General features: G+C 49.5%; 6 protein-coding genes across 6 annotated transcripts; 2 read left to right on the forward strand and 4 right to left on the reverse strand.

The window, feature by feature from the left end:
* Positions 1 to 13: 13 nt before the first annotated feature.
* On the reverse strand, positions 14 to 1,889 carry GGS22DRAFT_74878 (FAD/NAD(P)-binding domain-containing protein). Its single transcript, XM_047967996.1, has 3 exons — positions 968 to 1,889; positions 531 to 905; positions 14 to 468 (listed from the first exon to the last, which is right to left on the reverse strand). Exons 1-3 carry the CDS (start codon positions 1,691 to 1,693, stop codon positions 103 to 105), a joined length of 1,467 nt encoding a protein of 488 aa, XP_047814872.1. The 5' UTR covers positions 1,694 to 1,889; the 3' UTR covers positions 14 to 102.
* Positions 1,890 to 4,419: 2,530 nt separating this feature from the next.
* On the forward strand, positions 4,420 to 5,870 carry GGS22DRAFT_173191 (ribosomal protein L4). The gene is made up of 3 exons (XM_047962887.1): positions 4,420 to 4,688; positions 4,740 to 4,839; positions 4,915 to 5,870. The coding sequence occupies exons 1-3, from the start codon at positions 4,605 to 4,607 to the stop codon at positions 5,697 to 5,699; spliced, it is 969 nt and encodes a 322-aa protein (XP_047814873.1). The 5' UTR covers positions 4,420 to 4,604; the 3' UTR covers positions 5,700 to 5,870.
* Positions 5,871 to 6,299: 429 nt separating this feature from the next.
* On the reverse strand, positions 6,300 to 8,135 carry GGS22DRAFT_197128 (uncharacterized protein). Its single transcript, XM_047965938.1, has one exon. The coding sequence runs from the start codon at positions 7,924 to 7,926 to the stop codon at positions 6,850 to 6,852; it is 1,077 nt and encodes a 358-aa protein (XP_047814874.1). The 5' UTR covers positions 7,927 to 8,135; the 3' UTR covers positions 6,300 to 6,849.
* A 2,174-nt stretch (positions 8,136 to 10,309) lies between these two features.
* GGS22DRAFT_74906 (replication factor A protein 3) lies at positions 10,310 to 11,111 on the forward strand. Its single transcript, XM_047967997.1, has 3 exons — positions 10,310 to 10,669; positions 10,765 to 10,867; positions 10,978 to 11,111. Exons 1-3 carry the CDS (start codon positions 10,520 to 10,522, stop codon positions 11,061 to 11,063), a joined length of 339 nt encoding a protein of 112 aa, XP_047814875.1. The 5' UTR covers positions 10,310 to 10,519; the 3' UTR covers positions 11,064 to 11,111.
* A 1,451-nt stretch (positions 11,112 to 12,562) lies between these two features.
* Positions 12,563 to 16,670, reverse strand: GGS22DRAFT_74910 (uncharacterized protein). The gene is made up of 3 exons (XM_047967998.1): positions 16,280 to 16,670; positions 13,825 to 16,224; positions 12,563 to 13,771 (listed from the first exon to the last, which is right to left on the reverse strand). Exons 1-3 carry the CDS (start codon positions 16,365 to 16,367, stop codon positions 12,630 to 12,632), a joined length of 3,630 nt encoding a protein of 1,209 aa, XP_047814876.1. The 5' UTR covers positions 16,368 to 16,670; the 3' UTR covers positions 12,563 to 12,629.
* Positions 16,671 to 17,611: 941 nt separating this feature from the next.
* On the reverse strand, positions 17,612 to 19,145 carry GGS22DRAFT_192529 (ClpP/crotonase; the record flags this gene model as incomplete). Its single annotated transcript, XM_047965276.1, has 2 exons — positions 17,612 to 19,036; positions 19,095 to 19,145. The coding sequence occupies 2 exons, from the start codon at positions 19,143 to 19,145 to the stop codon at positions 17,612 to 17,614; spliced, it is 1,476 nt and encodes a 491-aa protein (XP_047814877.1).
* Between the last annotated feature and the right edge of the window lie 206 nt (positions 19,146 to 19,351).

The raw sequence follows: 19,351 nt of genomic DNA on the forward strand, positions 1-19,351 counted from the left end.
TTGGAAAATAAAGGGATAGGATGATTGCTTCGAAGTTCAACCAATTGCCATCCAAAGCTTCTCTAGCTAACAATCGCTTGATCTCACCTCTAATCTCTGAAATCACAACTTCGCCTTGACCTGACCCCTCGCTTCCTCCGCTCTCCTCCTCTTACGCTTGAAACCGTCTATCTTATAGGCCACCATTCCCGTCCAGACTTCCAACTGCTTTTCGTCGAAAACGGGTAGCACGCGTCCCGTGGTCCCCGGTGCCGGTTCACCAGCAATGCCCCGCAGAAACTCGAAATATGTGCCGTAGTCAGGGGCAATGGAGTAGTAGTCCTTCCCTCCACCTCGCTCGGCTACGCGCTTCCTCTCCCACTCGAGCTGCTCTGCGATAGGGGGTAACGGGTTCGCACGTCCAGCGAGGTGGCGCGCGACTGCTACGGCTTGCCATTCATAGACACGGAAGGTGAAGCCACCGCCAAGCTATAGGGTTATTAGCATGGAAAGACAATTAATTGATAAGAGAGGAATGGGTGGATATTTACCATCCCGACAAAGGTCAACGTTGGATCCTCGATATCCCACGTGTGTTGATACACTCCCGGTAGACGGCGGTAGGCATTAAGAATTCGCTCTTGGACGTGGGGGATATATGGGACACTAAACGTGTAACCTGTCCCGAAGACTATGTAATCCACATCATCGAGGGTCGAGCCGTCAACGAAATCGACACGCCCGGTCTCTGGGTCCAGGCGCTTGATTTCCTTCTTGATGACTATATCCGGATGCAGGAACGGCTCCCACCCGAACGCCGGAATAGGCTCTCCCCTCACAGAAGCATAGACTGGAGTCTTGGCCACATCTAGGATTTCGTGAACAACCTCATGGGAGGATATAGAGCCTCCGACCACGACCACGCGCTATGACAAGTATCAGCAAAAAGCAAGATCATTCTAGAGAAAGGATTATGGTATTCACCCACCTTCCCCTTAAACTTCGACGAATTGCGGAAATGCTTGCTATGCAGTATCCTCCCAGGAAACCTCCTATCATACTCCAGCAGCCCCGGTACATTCGGGAACCAAGGCACGTTATAATGCCCCGTCGCCACAACCAGCGCATCAAACGTCTCCCTCCACCAGTAATTCCTCCCCAGCGTCTCCTTCCTCAGCGTAAGCACCCACTCACCATTAACCTTCTCCGCCCGCTCTACCGTCGTGTTCAACTCAAGCAACTTCTCATGTCCACCACGCGAGAATATCCCCTCGACCCACTCGCGGATAACCGTATGATGCCGAAACGGCGCGCCGGGTCCGTAGTCCGCCAGCGTGCGTTGGGACAGCTTATTCGGGAACGGCTCCTGGGTGTAACTCATGATATCCGGGGTGATATTACTATGCAGATTCTCATGCAGCGCGGTGTCCGCAAACCGGCGCTGGTACCCATTGACCTCCTCGGAGACAGGCGTGGTGGCGGGGAGGATCGGCGGCACCTCGACCGCGACGTCCGCCTTGCCGGAGACTAAGTCGGGGAGAGACGGGATCGCGGTCGGCAGGTGAGGGGTGTAGATCCAGGTGCCGCCGATTCCGGCCCGCCGGTCGAACACCCGGATCGTGTCGAACGCTTGCTCCTTGGCGAGCGCGTCGGTGGCGATGGCGCCTGCCGGCCCGGCACCGATTACGGCTACGCGCCGTGCTTTGACTGCCATTGGGGCTGGGTATTACGAGGTTTATGTTAAGAAGTGACTGGATACCTCCTAATAGTCCCTGTCCATAGACTCTCTTACGTGGTTTGGTGAATTCCTCTAAATGATACGGTGCTGGATATTGGAAGCATTGGTTTTTATATGAGCTTCTCTTGTGGAGAGTTCGGAGCTCGCTCACCGATATGGATGCCGTATTGCGTGACACGTGCCTCGATCACGCCAAGTAGGTAGATAGCTATGCTGGGTGGTGCAGTAGGGATTACAGACACTGTGGAGGGATAGTTATTGCTACCTACTCCTCGCTTTATACTCTATTGGACTCAGGTGGGCTCAGGTGGACTCGCTATCCGCCGCATTTCAAGGTCGGAACGAAACATCGGCAGCTCCACCATTGGGAGTGATATATACCTAGACTTCCGATAAGCAAGGGACATGTTAGAGAAGCCCACGGCTTACAACCTGGACATGCCGCAATCCGGCGATCACGCCATATTTGCTATCCGCACGTAACTGATGTACGTGTGCTCACATACTAGACCCCTCTTAGGTTCGGTACGCTGTCTGATATGCATTGCATCACAGTAGAGGGGCTTTATAACGAATAATGTCGATGCTATTTGGTCAAATCATGACTGCCGCTGCATCTTACTACTTATTCCACAACCGCTTGTAGGAACTGGATTGGGATATGGTAGGGGGTTCGAATGCTTACCTGCGTGAAAGCATGCTAAAACCCATCACGACCAATCATTCAACATATCCCGATTCCATCTACAAGTTTTCTTGTTTTGTACATGTATATATGATACACTATCTCGGATAATACATCTATCGACGCCTGTTTGAGATACCGTGGATGTTCTTGCTGTATTTCCATAAACTCTTGTACTTGGGCTTCTGCCTCTTCGCTTCCCAACCTCTGGGCTTCTTGTCCGGCTTCAGCGAGTAGACTCTCTTGTTCTTGAACTCGAGGTCGGCGCCCGGTGCGCCTGCTCTTTCCATAACGCCGGCTGTACCCTCATCCCAGACAGTTCGGAAGATGTTAAAGCCGATAGGGGTCAGACGGAACTTGTCCCGGTAGCTCTTAAGACTGAATCCGTCTCGGCTCGAGTAAAGCTCGCGTAGTTTATTGATATCTAAGGTCTCACCGGGCTTCTGCTCTAGGACAAAGACGGACAGTCGGTGGTATGGAGCGCCCTTCTGAGAAAAGGCTGGGAGCCAGGGCACAGCCAATTGAGTCTCCTTGTTTGCCTGACCTAGGGGTAAAGATTGTTGATTAGGAGATATGAGAATATTGGCCGAAAGGTAGTGACATCGCCTCTCAAATGAATCTGTCTCGACGTTGGGTACATCAGAGTCCATAACTACTACTGAGACCAGACGCTCGCCGCGGTTGAAAACTTGGACCTTTAAGCGTGGCGGCACTTCCGTAATTCGGGAATCCAAGATTTCACCAGGGGTGACCTTAATTCGCCGAAAAAAGAGTTGGACGTCGGCAGTAGGTTCAAATTTAGGCAGTACATCAGGAACGATCTTAAGCTGCTCGATACGTTGTGTGATAATTCGATATGGCAGGCCACGCCATTTGCGCTCAGCATAGTATCGATAGATCGGCTTGTCAAAATCGGCTGTGAGAATAATCGTTAGCACTCTGCTGGATACACCGAGAGGAGAATATGGACTTGGGTAAGGGCAATAAATAAAAAGGGCAAAAAAACGAAACATACAACACCAGGGATTCGCTGGTCGTCACCGACCCAACTACTAATCTGGCGGTATTTGGCTTATCTATGGGAGAGCGGACGGGATCCCGAGTGTTCCAAATCCTATGGTCGTATGTGAAAGAAAGGCTAATTATTGCTGGTTATAAACCCTCTGTGTACGAGTCCACTTTGGACTCAACGCACAGCCACCTTGGACTCCATTGGAATAGAAGTAAAAAATAAAGTAGAAAATAGCCGGGGAAAAAGTAATAATATGACCCCTAAAACGTGAGAAGAAATTACACGTACCAAGACCATCTTCAAATTTCCGCTTCACAATAGGATCGTTAATGTCGGCCAAGACCTTAAGATTATCTAAGTGTTTCCTTAAGCTTGTGAGCCGCACATGCTTCTTGTACTCGCCGTTGGGGCCTTCGGCGGCCGGCGTCTCCTCCACCCTCTTGATCTTGGCTGCCTCTGCCACGACGGCCTTAATCTTCTCTAGGCGATCCTCTTGTAAAACTTTACGGGCCTCTTGGAAACACTGATAAGGTAGTTGATCGAATGGTACGTTCTCTGAAGTACGTATAGCAGCTCGTCGACGTCTCGATCCGATAGGTGGCGTACCCATTCGAACCAACTTCCGTTCAGCCCAATGCGCCGTTGTGGTATCTCGATCCATTAATCGGTCCTGCATGCGGATCTTCGTAACTTCTTCCTCGGCCTTTGCGTTGGCCTTCACAGTCGCCTCGAGTTGGTCCATTGAGGTCGTCGACGAGGTTGGCGGGGGTGGTGGAGGGGCACCTTCATCTTGCCGCGGCGCACTTCTCGAGAATGATCGCGAGAACTGTGATGTGGTCTGAAGAAAGATGCGCTCTTGTCGGAGGGACTGCACAAGGGGCCTCGCGACCCTCTGACAGCTCGACATGGCGGGGGGTGTATCGAAGCGATATATTGGTTGATTATTGAATTAGAGAAACGAAAATCCGGAACTTTTTTGAAGCTCCATTTGTGACCCACCAGAAATGTGGAAATAACCGAGTCTGATTGGCCAATGAATCCTGCCCTACCTATCGATATGATGTACCTACGTATCTTTAACCGCATCTTCGATAATTTTTCTGGAGTTCAATTGACTTCATTCAATACCAGCGCCGACAAGTAACCTCCAATTCGAAATCGGTCAAGTACGGCCCTATTGCGTCGCAACTATGGCGAGCAAAGGCGTAAGAGGCCTCAATGAGGCTTTAAGAAGCCTAACCCTATCCTCACAGACATGCCGAGAAGCAGTCCCAGTACGTCACCCACGGAACGAGTATCCAGGACTATAATCTAACGAATAACAGCACCGAATACCATCATCAACATTCACAAGATCAATGGCAACAGAGGCCCCCCTCCCTAAGATCACCACCTCAGCAAGCACAGACGGCGGTTATAAACCAAGTAGATAACCCCCTTCTCATACCCACGCCCACAACCCCAGTCTTAAAACCACCCCGCCACTAACCCACCAAACAGTAACCACCGTCCCCCTCACCATCTTCAACTTCCCCTCCTTCGAGCCCGCGCGCCTGGAGTCCTGGTCCGCAAAACACCTCTTCGTGCCTCTACGACGGGACATCCTGCATCTGGCCGTAATCTACGAAGGCGACAACACGCGTCAAGGCACCGCCTCGTCCAAGACACGATGGGACGTCGCGGGTTCGCACCGAAAAGTGCGGCCGCAAAAGGGCACAGGAGGAGCTCGTCAGGGCTCGCGCCAATCGCCGCTGATGAAAGGCGGAGGAAAATCATTCGGGCCGCACCCGCGGGACTTCGGGACGAAGATCACGCGGAAGGTGTATGACCTGGCGTGGCGGACGGCGCTGAGCTACCGGTACCGCCGGGGGGAGCTCGTGGTGTGCGAGGACGGGATGGAGATGCCGATGCCGGAGGAGTACTACGAGATGGTGGAGGCGCGGGTGCTGAACGAGGAGCTGCGGCGGGACTTCCGGTCGAAGTGGGCGCGGCAGGTGCTCGATGCGAACGACTGGGGGCGGGCCAACGGGCGCAGCACATTCATCACGACCACGCAGCGGGAGAACCTGTCTGCGACGCTGGCCGGGGTGCCGAATTGGGGGCGCGCGTTGGATGTTGCGGATGTGGATGTGAAGGATTTGCTGGAGACGGGACGGCTGGTTGTGGAGAGGGAGGCGCTGAAGGAGATGATTATAGAGCACCAGAGCGATCTCGTCACCAAGGTTTTCGTGGAGAATGTGAGGATGCAGAGGACGCCGGAGAGTGGGATGGTGTTGGTGGAATAGACGATGATATCTATTCTCAGGCACTGAAGACCAATATTACGTCTGTGTGTTTGGTTGTATATTGTATGAGTACTCTGCTGAGCCTCTGTAACTATCTAACCTACTCTAGTAGCAAAAGAAACAACATGAATCATACAATTTGATTGTCTCTAGATGGAAATTTCCTTAACTTCATTTTATTACCGCGTGAATTGCAAAGCAGGGACAAAACAGTCAGCTATGTATTAGCATCCGGCGCTAACTTCAGTAAAGGGGCAGAGGGGTACTGAAGCCACTTCGGGTCGGGATGGAACAACTCGGCCGCAACAGCGACGATCTTTCGGATTACCCCAACAATACACCGTAATCAGAAGGCCACAGGAAGAACAGGAAGTATTTTCCCATGCTAAATCTCGAGGTATAATTCTTCCACAACCAGTTTTGGGGCGCTTGACCCTCTTCGTTAAGAACTTAGAGACTAGTAGGCATCAAGTCACATTAGGCAATATCAAAATTCTTCAACAAATTTCATTCAAAGCCGAAATCAAAGTGTTTTGCCCGGCTTCCATCTTATGTCTCCCATGTTGGAGCTACCTAGCCCATCGTCGCTTCGTAGCAAAGCTAATATGTATTAGTGCTAAGATGCGAACAGCCTGCCCTGTCCGGCACCCGTGACGATGAAGGCGTTTCGAATCGATCGTGGTCTCATTCCATCATTATTTCCCCCATCCGACTCGATTAATGTCGACGTGATACATTACTAGACGAGCCCACCCCTACCTCTTCTCCCTAAGACCTTTTGCCTCTTGTTCTCTGGAGCACCAAGAGACTAGGTCTTAAAAAGATCCCCTTCATTACGATTCGAGTTTCTCCCACGAAAATTCGCATATAAGCACCCTATTCCGTAAATAACCCCTAGCATACGAAACACTCACTTAACGGTGGCCCAGAAAATCATTCACGCCGAAGGCATATAACTCCTTGTACTAGATCTTGCGAGATTCGATGTTGCCTATTGACACGCATTGGTGCACGTACCAATCGAGTCTAGTTCCGGAAGTCGATAAAAATAAGTGACAGACATTAGAGCTTCACTAGACATTCCGGTACACAAGCACAGCGTATGTTGTACCATAGCGCGAGCTTACCCCCCTAAAACCTTGCATCGTTGTCAACATTCGGGCATCGCCGAGCTCTGGAACGCATCGTTTCCCATTGATATGCCATCAAACCCGGCAATATCTTCTGGCATTGGATTATGCATATGACCTGTTGAAAATGGCTCTTCAGCTGGGACAGGAGCCATAGCTTCTGGCATGCTTGGTGTTAAGTCCGGACGACATAAGACAGGTGAGTTCGGCATCATGGTCCCAGGAGGGAATGACATACTTCCTCTGTGTGATGAAGTCACTGGGCTGATAAGTTCCGAATCCGGGACTGTTGGGTATCCTGAAGCTGAAGAGAAGCTTTCGTGGCGATTTACCAATCCAGGGGCATGGCCCAAGTTAGCCAACATCTGGTCGTACCGTTCGCCTGCTCCCACTACAAATCTCTTTGCCTCATTCTCAATCCACTTGTCGATGTTAGGGTCGTTGCAGCTAGCATGCTCCATGAGTTGCGATTTTATTTGGGTTATCTCGTTTCTCAGGCTGCTGTATTCCATCTGAAGGTGGTTGTTTTGGCTTTCTAAACCAAACCTTGTCTCTTCTAGGTCCGACACCCACTCCTTTTTCTTTTGACGACACTTAGTTGCCGCCACCCGATTCTTCTCTAAGAATCGGTCTCGCTTGGCTGTTTCGATGCCCTCGTCCATATCCTTCTTGCCTCGCTGTTTTCTCCTTTTACTGGGAGGAGATTCTCCCGACAGGAAACCATGAACACCAGAACGATCTTCAGGCGTTACAGTGTGTTGCGACGAGTGAGACTCCGGCGTATCCGACGATCCGCTAGATAAGCCGGGGGATTCGGAGCTAGCCGGGTTGAATTGCGGTATCGTTGATTGTGATTTTGCACGACGATTTGCCGTTTTTCTCGAAGGCTGGACGTAAATCGAATCCATCGGTAACTGATTTAATTGATGAGTTTGGGCTGACAGCGGATCAATAGAGGGGTGGTCTAGGTTGGCACCAGGTGAGGCATCTAGGTAATAATTGCTTGAATCCTTCATATACGGGCTATCAAATGGTCGATTTCCATCTTTTCCGCCATCCTGGATGTCTCTACTAAAGAAGTTCGCCGGTTCTTCCATACCTGCTGTGGAACTTTGCACGGCCCTTGTCCTTAGGGGATATCGATCAAGGACTCGATAGACGAGCGAAATAAGTAAAGTATCGGCAGCGTAGCAGGAGTTTAATGAATTTCTATCCTTTCTAGAAACCAGTAGCTACTAGGTGAGAGGTTATCAAGGACGGCCCGTCTATTTGAAATGTAAAGGTTAAATGTTAAAGGTACAATCCCTAGCTCACGCGAGTCGAGAACAGCTTAAGCGCGCAGTTTCATCGCCCCATTCAAAGCATCACAAGCAACTTTAATCTCCAAATATACGTATCACGATAGGTAGAACCTCGTGAATTATCAATCCAAAGTAAGTTTGCTGCAAAGAGAAAGACTAAATTTAGGCAAGCTCGGGAAGGAGGCACTAGTGGTCCGGGAAGGTGCATACGCATTTGCCAATGCCTTCCTCAAGTTGAGTCGTGGGTCTTGGAAGTTGCTGCCTCGGTAGGTAGGGGGGGTGGTATATTAGCTAACGAAATTCGCCCAACTCTTTAAACTCAACCCTTTCCCCTTCGTAGCAACACGAGCATGGGTAACACTGCCAGTCGAATTTTCATCTGCTTGTTAGGTGAAACTTTCTTTCTCTATCTACCTTGGATATTTTTCTTGCCTTTCTATTTTCTGGTAGTCTAGCCCGAGGCAAATCTACCTATTTGCAATATGAGCTTTCTGATAAAAGTAGTTGCTTACGAAAACTCGAAATTTCCGGATTAAACTTGAGATCAGATCCTCGATCTAATCAGTTATATCCTACCGTTTTTATCCTCGTTGTTGGGCTTACTAGAAATAGCTGAGCGATACTTAGGAGGTGCATATCCGATTGAAGAAGTAGTTGAAAGTCAAAAACCAGACAAACAGGCATGAACGATGTGCTTCTAGACATCTCTTGGATTAGGCTTTCTCCCGACATTGACAGAAGTCTAAATAATCGGATACTGGAATATTGGGAAGTACGACTTGTTGATATATGTGGAATTTATCGTATTTGCTATTCCCGGGGGTCCATAAGGATGTTAATTTCTCTTGTGGAAGAAAGCCCTTCTTAAGTAATTGAACAAGGATAAAAAACTCCTGCTTACTACCAAGATACCTAGGTACTATGTAGATACTAAAGGAACTGGAAATATCCCCATCGGTCATTGTATACCATGAGCATGAAATTGAGACTACGAGATACCTATAAATTACCGGCGAACGGGAACCCATACCGGATCAATGTGCCGAACACTAAACACGAACATATGGCTACCACATTCACCAAATGGCCGGATACGCAGAGCCGGATGTACTGATCCGGGTTCGTCCGCTCGAGCAAGGGGGCATTCAAGTGAGGAAATCTAGGTTTGCTGGCTAGAAGGTCTGGCCAATACCCCAACGCTGATCTCTCACAATTTTCCAGAATCTGCATTCTACTTGCCTAGTAAGAGCATAATGGTTTTTTTCTTTCATCCTAGTACATTCGCAGTAAGGCGTTGAGTTTATTCGTATCCAAACGCTATGGTTCTGGCTTTGTGCGAAGGCGTCGAAGATACTAATAGGCAGCTTGTGACGAATGGGGATTGGCAAAGTCTTAATTGCTACCTACCGGTGGTATTCATATCGTTGACTAACGACTTCTTGGCCACTGATGGAATCAATATGCTACATTATGCGGAACTACCGCACGAGGAATATCCTAACGTCACAAAAGACACTAGGAAAATGATTTGATATCGTAGTGACCTCCTTTTCAAGCCCCTTATTCGCCGCTACCCTTTGGAGCGTGAAAATACTCAAGAAATCGACGTCCCTTCAGGATACCTCTTCCTCAGAGGAGCGAACGTTGTGAAACATGATGGAATTTTGTGGTGGCGTTGGAATATTGGGTCCGTAGTCGGTATCTTTTTGGTTAAATAGATGGTATTATGTAATAGCGGGATGCTCCGTGAAACTGTGGTTATTTCTACCCGCACTCTCGGCTCCTGCAGGTTGGCACTCTTCTAAGTATCACAGGTTATAAGCCTCGATACTTCAACATGGAAGGGCACAAATGCGAATAACTTGAGCGAATAATTTCTGGTCCGCCATATCTCCGGACAAAGATAAACGCTTCCCGAGATATCTTATTGGCTAAGAAAGCACCCAGCAGCTCAGCCCAACCGGGTTTCCAAACTAGACTACTGCTGTGTAACCGTGTTACGACGGAGACAACCATAACCGAGTGCATGCCTACTAACCGTTTCTTAACGTAAAGGCCGATAGGACCGATCTGTATTTTGAGGAGTCGTTTGGGATAGGTGACTGCTCATATTGCTGTTGCGGCTCCTTGCTTCCTTAACCGCTTTTAGGTCAATTAAACCTTGACATTCAGCTGGAAAGCCCCACCAAGAAATAGCCCCGTTTTAACGCGTCGCGCCTCCCACTATCTCTTCTCACTGACATAGTTCAACGGTCTTCAGACAAACTTTATTCCCAACTCTAGTATCCCGACGATACCGGAAACGTGAAAAAAGACCTTTAACCTTCAATGAAATTTGAGCCTCAAGATCGCGCCTAAACTTATAGCGGTCTTAATTTCGGGCGTAAAAATGGAGTCTACTTCAACACCCCGCATTTCTGCGACCCTAATGGATTCCTACATTGGCCAGAACGTCATCATCGTGGGCAAGGTAGTCCAACTCCGCGGCGACACGGCCTTCCTTGAGGCTGATGGTCAAGTTCAAGCCAACCTCAATAGAGTGAGTGGATCATTGTCTTGGCCAATGGTCTAGAATACATGAATTCCTGGTTCCTGACCTGTAAAATATGAGCTAACTATTATATCACTGAGAAGGATTGTCACCTCATGGTTGGAAATGGAGCTCAGATTATTGGAAAGGTGAACCCAGACCTAACCATCAAGGTATTGAATGCCATAGACCTTGGCAACAATGTTGGTAAGTGTCCTGGTTTTCACCTCGTCATCGAGTATCGGTTGTGTCTCTTTTACACGAGCCAACAATTTTTCATCTCCCATTCGACAATCCATGTCTAACCTGCCTAACAGACCTCCAATTATGCCAAAACGTCGTTGAGTGTACACATCAGTTCAAGGAGATATTCGTATACTCAGACCAGGGTGGGATGAACTGACGGTTTGCACATGGACGCGTGTCTCTGGGATGGCCGGCTGGCTCACAGCAGCACAAACGACAGCAATATTCATCTCAGCAATCACAACCTCGGCTTCAATCTATAGCAGAAACTCGATCTGAACAAAAACAAAAAATACCACCTATTGCTGAACCAGCTAATAATCCTGATTTTGCTGTTTCTCCTGTTTCCACTGCTTCTACCGCGAGTTCCTGGTCGTCTCGAGTGATCACTCCGCCCACAAACCAATTCTCGCAACTATCCATCCAAGAGAGACCGCGGTCCTCTCAATTCACTACCCAGCGATCTAATATTTACAGTACCCAACCAACCCAATACAGCACCCAAGACGCCCAACACACAGAAATCACAGAAGTCACAGAAGTCACGGAAGAAGAGGCAACCAGCCACCAACGACGCCGGCGGAAAAGCAGTCCGCCCCCTCAACCCCAACCCCCTGAACAGCAAGCCTCACCAACACCCCACAATAAACCTAGCAGCAGCATCCAGCATCCCATAACCCCACCCCGCGAACCCGAACCATCCTACATCCCCTCCCTCCCCTTCACTCTTCCCTTCTCCTTACCCTGGACCGCGCCCCGTCCACCCGGCCGTCTCTACCGCTCCAAGTCCGGAAACCTAGTAAGCGCCGCCGAAATCCGTCGACGTCGGGAGACCGAGAAGCACGCGGACGAGCTACTAGACATGGTCATCGAGGACTTCGGCGACGAGAGCTCCCGCGTCATCACGTTTACCTTGGACGAGGAGGGCCGGTGGCGGATATCGAGACGGGCTGCGGTTGAAGTGGAGGTTTATGAGGATAAGGAGACTTAGGGAATTATGATAGTTATTTCTAAATATGCTTACCTATGCTTCTGTGTCGATTTTTAAATAATAGTGACGAGTGTAATTAAGCACGCCTTGATCCTGTAATGGTCGACTCAGTCTTTCTACAATACCCCTATGCCTCGAGTCGTCTTGTATCAAGAGGCCAGCCATTTATACCAACCATCACGAACAAGTCCAAATCACAGCAAATCAATCATCAGTTTAGTCAATAGTTCAGTGTAACCGGGTGGGTCTTAATGCGGAGCTACCTAAGAGGTCTAGGAGACTACAAACGCAACATCCACGCCGGGGCAATCGTTGTAACCTTGAACAATTCAACTCATGCACACTGACTCCTCCTGCCATGCCCATCCATCATACAAACAATCATATCATCGACAGGCTCCGCCTCTATAAAGCATCTTCGCCCTCCGCCGACATGGATATGACTCTCGTTCCGGGACACCGTAACCCATGCTGCACCCACACCTTGCCATGCTCGAACTTGCCCATGCGTGACTTTTCCTCCCCTCTCAAAAACGCCTGCAAAAGTAACATCAAAAGTAACATTATCCTTGCCGCGGGGTATCTCGTATGCTCCTGAGAGCCCAGCCTCAGAGAGGCATTATAATAGGAAAGACGCAATAAACAAATGTGTGATGCAACCCCCAAAGACGCCAATGTCGTTGTGTTACCAAAGTGTACTAACACAAAACTGCGAATGTGCGTGCGAAGGACTTAATCGACAGGTCTGCCCTTCACTACGTCAGGGATGTGAACAGTGCCCGCCTCCATCATAGCGAAGTAGGTTGCGACCCGACGGTCATGCCCCGGGCTGCGCTCGCGGATCTTCTTAGGTTCAGGAGACACAGCAGGCATGCCGAATGCGCGACCGAAGTCTACGGGCTCTGACCTGCCGAAGTACTCATCCAGGTTGATCGGGATGCCAGGCAAAGGTTCTTGTTCTTCTGGCTGCTCTGACTCCTGTTCTGCATCCTGATTGAAACCTGACAGGAAATGACCAAAAGGTCTTGCAAAAGGTGTATTGAACCCTTCCTCGTCCAATAGATGCGACGGCATCAAGCCATTCGGCGAGTGGCGCTTAGCCACACCAGTGTGGGGAGTCCTGGTAGGGGTATGATCCATCATCAGGATCCGACTAGGTGAACTGATAGACCTGACAGAACGCATGGACCTGGTGACACTCCTAGTGACCGGTCGATGACCTGGCGTAGCGCGAGTCGGGGTCTTGAAGGGACCACTGTTGTTGGCATTGGGAGGGGGTGTGGAGGGGCGAGGAGGAGTGCCAAATATATCAGCAAAATCTTTGTCAGTGAAGACTACTCCATCCAGTGACAAGTCGTTATTCTCCTTCTCCATTTCACCATCACCCTTAGCATTGAGAAATTCCGGAGAAGTCTGCACGATATTGACGGAAACTTCACCTAGAACCCTCTGCTCGCCTTCCTTTCGTGGCGATGGGAAGAGTACTCGGCGGGTTGGTCCGAGCTCATCGTCAACGGCAATTGGGCTATCAAAGGTCCCACTTCCTCGGGAGTGAGTAGATGCTCTAGAATGTGTTGAACCCTGCCGATTCACTTCCTCAACCATCTCTCCCTGGTGCTGTGACTGACTAACCGGTATCGTAGCCATGTCCTCTAGAGGTGTAGGGCCATCCGGTGGGCCAAGAGGATCTGTTGGGAGGAAAGCCTCAGAAGTCAAAGTCGTCTGCGTATCACTCTTAGTCCGAGCCTTCTTCGATCGAGGTTGCCCACTGTTATTGGGTCTCTTCTTTCGTGTCTGAGCCAGTCGTGACTCGTCCTTCTCCCACTTGTCCGCTGGCCTGTGTTGTTTGAATTTGCTGAACCAAATCCCGCACGCTATAAATTGTTAGCCGTCTGACTTCCCCATCAACTAATACTATAGGACTTACGATTGCAAAGAAGCACCTCTGTCCAAGCACTCTTCTTATCAGTTGGACCCAAGGATTTCTTGATGATCTCGTACGCCGTCGGATGGTCGGAAGCATCTCGGGCGAGGATAGTGATAGCGGTGACAAAGCCAGGCTTCTCTGAATATTCGTGGTATGCTGGGACTCCAGTTCGTACTTGCTTCCAGATTTTTCGCCATGTGGGCGTCTGAATAGCCCCACAATTGTTGCAATAGGAGGGGAGCTGTCCTAACAAGACGGCCTCCTCCAGCTTCTGCTTGATGGTCAGTCTCTTCACCACGTTCTTGTTTGACTTCCCATCGGTAGAGCCATTAGCATCCGATTGGGAGTAAGATGACTCCGACAAAGGCATTGTTAACATCGAATGGGGTGGGTTATGATCGCTCGCAGGCACCATCGGGAGCTCTAGTTCGGCAAGCGGTTCGCGGACCGGGTCGGCAAGTTTTGGAGGGTCAGTGAGACCAGCTGTGGCCTGTTCCACTGTTGGCTGTGCACTGCTGTCAAGCGACGGAGCGACAGAGGCCGCAAAGCGTCGACTGTCATAGTCGAACGAATCTAAATCCAGCTGATTCTGGTCTTCTACCAAATCCATAGGCGTTGCCGTACCGAGATTCATCGCACCGCCCTGTGTAGTCTCGACCTCGGTGGGCGTTGCCTTTTCCATAGGTTGTTTCTCAGCAGCCTCTAACTCCATTCTCTCTGATGGCTCGGGGAAAGGCGGCAAACTAGGAGGTCTGTTAACCACCGGGGTTTTAGCGGCCTCGCTATTCTTTCGAATCAGATAGGGTGGGTTATAGATCGATGTCTGAGGTAGTAGTTCGGGTGGTCCAGGAACCTCAGTGTGAATTATGAGATCACTCTGACCAGTAGCTGGCGCCTTCTTTGCACGGCTCCGACGAGGCTTCGCCTTCGCTGCCATAACAGCCTTCTGCGGGGCACTAATGGCTGCCTGGTTGATCGCATCGTCATCTACTCGACTGTCAAGTCCTCCACTCATGAAGCCCGAATCGGGCTGTACCCTTGCCGATGGCATCGGGGGCAAGATTGGGCTCGAGGGCGTCGGGCTAGATCGGGCACTAAACAATGTAGAGCGCGGGCCCGGAGGAGACGACCCAATGTCAGCAGGACTAGCTTCATCGGAATATATCTGACTTGGCGAAATCCCAGCAGATTCGGCAGGAGAGCGAGCGCCTTGGCCGTAGGTCGACGTAAACTCATCGACTTCCATGCGTGGCATTGATTCGCGACTTAAGCCGCTCGATGCTGTAGTTCGTGCTTGTGGGAAGCCTGGGAGACGAGGTATCGGGACCGGTGTCGGTGCTCGTGGGACTTCTTGATGATTACCCGCACGTGCATCACCTGCGATGGCGACGGGTCGGATATTTCGAATAGATCCTGCAGTGCTAGCAACGACTCGAAGTGATTCCGGCATAGCGCTAAATGTAGCGGCGTTGTTACGTTCGACTTTAGTCGTCATAGCTCTCTTCTTGCTTCGTGGGGGTCCATCATCGGCATCAGTAACGTCCTCAATACCAGAAGTACTACCTTCAACTTGAAGGGGCTTCTTGCGCGGGCGTCCCCTAGGTCTTCCCGAGGGAGGCTTGCTCGATGCTCTAGAAGCGGGACGCGATGCAATTTTTCCTCCCTTGGCTGGGGCTGGTGCTATCACTTGTGAGTCAGGAATTCCCATTGCAAAAGACCTAACGGAATCTCTTAGAGTAGGTTCAACGGAAGTAGTGCGGCGCTCTGAGGTTGGCAGTGGACCTTGGCTGCTCGGCCTAGCCTCGTAGTTTGGCTGGCCTTGTTGATTTTGTGAAGTAGCCATGGTGCCAATTCCAATAGGCGCTCCTAAAGTCTGTGCAGTGTTCAAGTTGGATCGGGTGAAGGATTGCCAATCTGAATTCTCTGGGGGGGCGGATGGAGAAGCTCGAGAAATCGAAGCAGTTTGGGAATAGATTTGGTGAGGGAGAATAGGATGGCTTCGTGTTGTTCTGGTGACAAGGGTCAACTTGAATTTGACCTCAAGAGTCTCTCTAATGCCATTTGATACAACGGCCAGTGGGTTTTTGGTAATTCGGCCAGTAACAAGACTGGGGTTGTCACTCGAACTCGGTTCTTGGTTTAACCCCCAGCTGAGCATGCCTTGTCCAACCAAGGGAACATCGGGTTCAGAATAATCGTAAGCGTAAACCGTGTAGTCATTCTCGGTATCGCTAATCAACTCGGGACTGCATTGTGCAATCGTCTGTAGACAGATCTTCAGATCAATAATTCCAATCCTATTTTGTTCGTCGATAGGATATGTCTGAACATGAAGAAGATTCGGCCATCGGGCAAGACAGCGCTCCTGTCGATCCGCATCAAAAGTATATTGGACTTTGACTAGAAAATGACGGTGAGCTATTTGAACGATTTGTGAGGGATCGCCGATACTTACGCCCCATAAGCTTCACTTGTAGCCCTGCGTCGTCTGCGGTTTGCGATGCCATGTCACCTCCATCAGGATGGTGCGATATTGACAGCATTGTCGAGAGCTCGAAGGCTTTCGCCTTGATTGTCGGGAGGAACTTTTAATGCGAACAAAACTGGGCAATTGCAAACGCGACGGTGTCGATTGAAGATTTAGTATGCGGTTGAAAATACTTCTCACGGTCACAGAAATGTCGCTCTGTTCAATTCGTAGGATCGAAGATCAGTGGGTAGAGAGGTGGTGTTTATAATTCGCCGTAGGGACGCGAATGTCGTGTTGGAGGTCGTTTGTACGAGGAGAAATTGGATGTAAGAAATAATTCCCGTGGTTAAGAATATCCCTTAGGTATTGGGTGATTAAGCGCCTTCAATCCCAATTGACTAGGACGGATTGCACGATTTCGTGAATTGAAGAACGAATGTTGGGAATATTACAAGAAATAGAAGTAATTGTGGAAGTGAGGATGTTGAGAATTGGTGGTTAGAAGTACGAAGTACAAAAGTACAACGTAGGTGGAACAAGTTATTAAGGGAGACGAAGTACCTAGCAACGCCAACGCGTTAAGCAGTGGTTGGAAAGTCGCGCTAATAGCTTTTTTACCAGGCGCGTTTTAGAAAACGTGCCGTACAGCGTACTATCTGCAGATTAGACGTCACATCCTGGTGGCTGGATTGGATAGATACCTAGGTACCTAGTGGACACTGCTGGGACCTGGACTCTAAGCGCTATGACCACCTGTAGCTGACCGCCGTTGAATGTGGGGTCGAGAGCACGACCCACTTTTGCCGAGTTCAAAAGGCACACTATTAGTGCCTATCAGATCCAACGTTAGAACTTGGAGGCAGACACACTTCCGGCAGTGTCCGGTATTCCTCTTCAAACAAAATAGAAAAAAAAATGATATCAAATTCCCTTATGGTCTTTAAAGAGGGGAAAATTGTGATGATATTTATAACCCACCCATATTCCGGTATACCCCCACTTTTTAGCAATTTAATTATGACTCAGACGATATTTCATAGACAGGAGATGGATATATATCCCAGCTTCCAACAATATTGAATAGTAAGTACCTAAGTACCTATATATTTAGGGGTCATCTACAGAATTCAACATTCATTTCAATAATTGATTGTTAGATAGGTACTAGGTAGGTAGGTACCTATATCGCTCCTATTCCCACTTGTGTTCATTGGATTTTTTGTACATTTTCAGCCCCACGATCCTGCTATTGACTTGTAGCCGGTGGCGACCGATGATAATATACACGAAGACACAATGCGCCATAAGCACGATCTATCACTCGTCAACCCATTCAGCCTTGCCATCGTCATTTACGATGGTTTTCCTAGCCAAGATCTCATCCACAATAGCGCCGATGCCTTGCCTACCCTTCTTCTTTCGAACAAGCTCTTCGCGGACGGCGTAACGAGACAACCCGTTCTGCGTAACGACCGTTTCGACATCTAGCTCTGTAGGTACGCCGAAGGACTGGTATGGATATTCGTTATAGTCCCTATCGACCAGTAAATCCAACGCTGGTAGGTCACGGGACAGGGAGAAGAACGGATCGGTGATGTTGCTCTCAGGCTGGATGTCCTCTAATGTAGCCGGTTGCCACTTCGGAGTAGGCCGAGGCCGCTCCTCTGAAATTAGTAATGCTGTGACGCCTTCGTTGAAGTCAGGGTACTTCATAAACTTGGCGGCTATTTGATGTTCTTTCTGGAACGTCTCTGCGATGGACCACCTACGTCCTACACGCATTTGTTTGAGGGCCACGTGAACTGAAGTCGGTGATCGTTGATGCAGGGTTTCTAGTGTTGACTCTGCCCATGACTTGGTAGATCCCTGCTCTTGCTTCAAGGCATTTATAATATCCTCAACGGTGTCTTTGCTGAAACACCGGTCAATGGCTTTCCGGAGTTCTCCGCGCAGTAGGATAGGAACGTCGTGAGGGAGACCTGTAGCATACTCTTCGATGGTCATTTCGATGATAGCTAGGCGGTCTTCTAAACTGTCATAATCCCTGAATCGCAATTCAGCCAGACGCGATTCTAAACTAGGCAAACTCGTCGAGTGTAAGTAGTGTGTCGCAAGACCTGAATAGAACACGTTTGCTCCGTGTAAGCGACTGCTTGTAAGTGCTAGGTAAGTGCCTACAGAGCCTGGCATTCTAGGTAGGAAGAATGAGGCCCCGACATCGGGGAAGAAGCCTATTTTGGTCTCTGGCATGGCGAAAACCGTTCTCTCGGTGGCAATACGGAACGGAGCGTGGACACTAAGTCCAACACCTCCACCCATAGTATATCCATCCATGAATGCGATATACGGCTTTCGATATGTTGCAATATAGTGGTCCAGCTGGTATTCTAGAGAGAAGTACTCCATTGACTTGCGCTGGCCTTCTGGGCCCTCTTTATTCTGTGTCGCGAGCGCAGCCACATCACCTCCTGAGCAAAATGCCCCGCCGGCACCTTTAACGACAATCACGTTTGCTAAATCTGATTTCTCCCATTCGACTAATCGTGGAAAGATCTTTCGAATCATCGAGCCATCGAGAGCATTTAACTTCTCTGGTCGGTTAAGTTCGATGGTCCGCAGACCATATAGATTGTTGAAGAGTACATCACGGGGATCATCCGTATCTAGTTCCTTAGGAACTTTTGCAGCATCCGGGAAATCTCTATCAGAATAACCCGTACTACCTGTAAACTCCGTAGACATCTGCTTTTAATTATTAGCACAATGTTCAAACGAAAAGGGGGTATTTTCATAGTCATACTTGTGCCCGTATCGTCCGTCGAGGGTCTAATATCTTGGCTCTTAATGGCATTGTTGGGCTGGATCTCCAGCAAGGAGAAGCAGCAGCTTCCACTGCTGAACCAGCTCTCCTTATAAGGACTCTGAAAGACATCTATCCTATTTTTTTTTGGCTCGATGCACGACCTCAAGATACGTTGCGCATCGAGGAAAGTCGAGTTAAGAGCTTCAGTAGACTGAAGTCGTCAAAACCGCGGGCATATTTTTTCATTTTTACCG

Source organism: Annulohypoxylon maeteangense, assembly GCF_022496945.1.
Source record: "Annulohypoxylon maeteangense strain CBS 123835 unplaced genomic scaffold GGS22scaffold_21, whole genome shotgun sequence".
NCBI classification, from domain to species: Eukaryota; Fungi; Ascomycota; class Sordariomycetes; order Xylariales; family Hypoxylaceae; genus Annulohypoxylon; species Annulohypoxylon maeteangense.

Excerpts from the sequence above, each read along its gene's own strand:
- GGS22DRAFT_173191 (XM_047962887.1), top strand. The coding sequence starts at position 4,605 with ATGGCGAGCAAAGGCGTAAGAGGCCTCAATGAGGCTTTAAGAAGCCTA. Across the intron at positions 4,689-4,739 it reads CATGCCGAGAAGCAGTCCCA|CACCGAATACCATCATCAAC; the intron begins GTACGTCACCCA and ends AACGAATAACAG. Across the intron at positions 4,840-4,914 it reads AGACGGCGGTTATAAACCAA|TAACCACCGTCCCCCTCACC; the intron begins GTAGATAACCCC and ends CCCACCAAACAG.
- GGS22DRAFT_197128 (XM_047965938.1), bottom strand. The coding sequence starts at position 7,926 with ATGGAAGAACCGGCGAACTTCTTTAGTAGAGACATCCAGGATGGCGGA.
- GGS22DRAFT_74878 (XM_047967996.1), bottom strand. The coding sequence starts at position 1,693 with ATGGCAGTCAAAGCACGGCGCGTAGCCGTAATCGGTGCCGGGCCGGCA. Across the intron at positions 906-967 it reads CGTCGAAGTTTAAGGGGAAG|CGCGTGGTCGTGGTCGGAGG; the intron begins GTGGGTGAATAC and ends TACTTGTCATAG. Across the intron at positions 469-530 it reads CGTTGACCTTTGTCGGGATG|CTTGGCGGTGGCTTCACCTT; the intron begins GTAAATATCCAC and ends ATAACCCTATAG.
- GGS22DRAFT_74910 (XM_047967998.1), bottom strand. The coding sequence starts at position 16,367 with ATGCTGTCAATATCGCACCATCCTGATGGAGGTGACATGGCATCGCAA. Across the intron at positions 16,225-16,279 it reads ACAAGTGAAGCTTATGGGGC|TCAAAGTCCAATATACTTTT; the intron begins GTAAGTATCGGC and ends GTCATTTTCTAG. Across the intron at positions 13,772-13,824 it reads AGAGGTGCTTCTTTGCAATC|CGTGCGGGATTTGGTTCAGC; the intron begins GTAAGTCCTATA and ends AACAATTTATAG.
- GGS22DRAFT_74906 (XM_047967997.1), top strand. The coding sequence starts at position 10,520 with ATGGAGTCTACTTCAACACCCCGCATTTCTGCGACCCTAATGGATTCC. Across the intron at positions 10,670-10,764 it reads TTCAAGCCAACCTCAATAGA|GATTGTCACCTCATGGTTGG; the intron begins GTGAGTGGATCA and ends ATCACTGAGAAG. Across the intron at positions 10,868-10,977 it reads AGACCTTGGCAACAATGTTG|ACCTCCAATTATGCCAAAAC; the intron begins GTAAGTGTCCTG and ends CCTGCCTAACAG.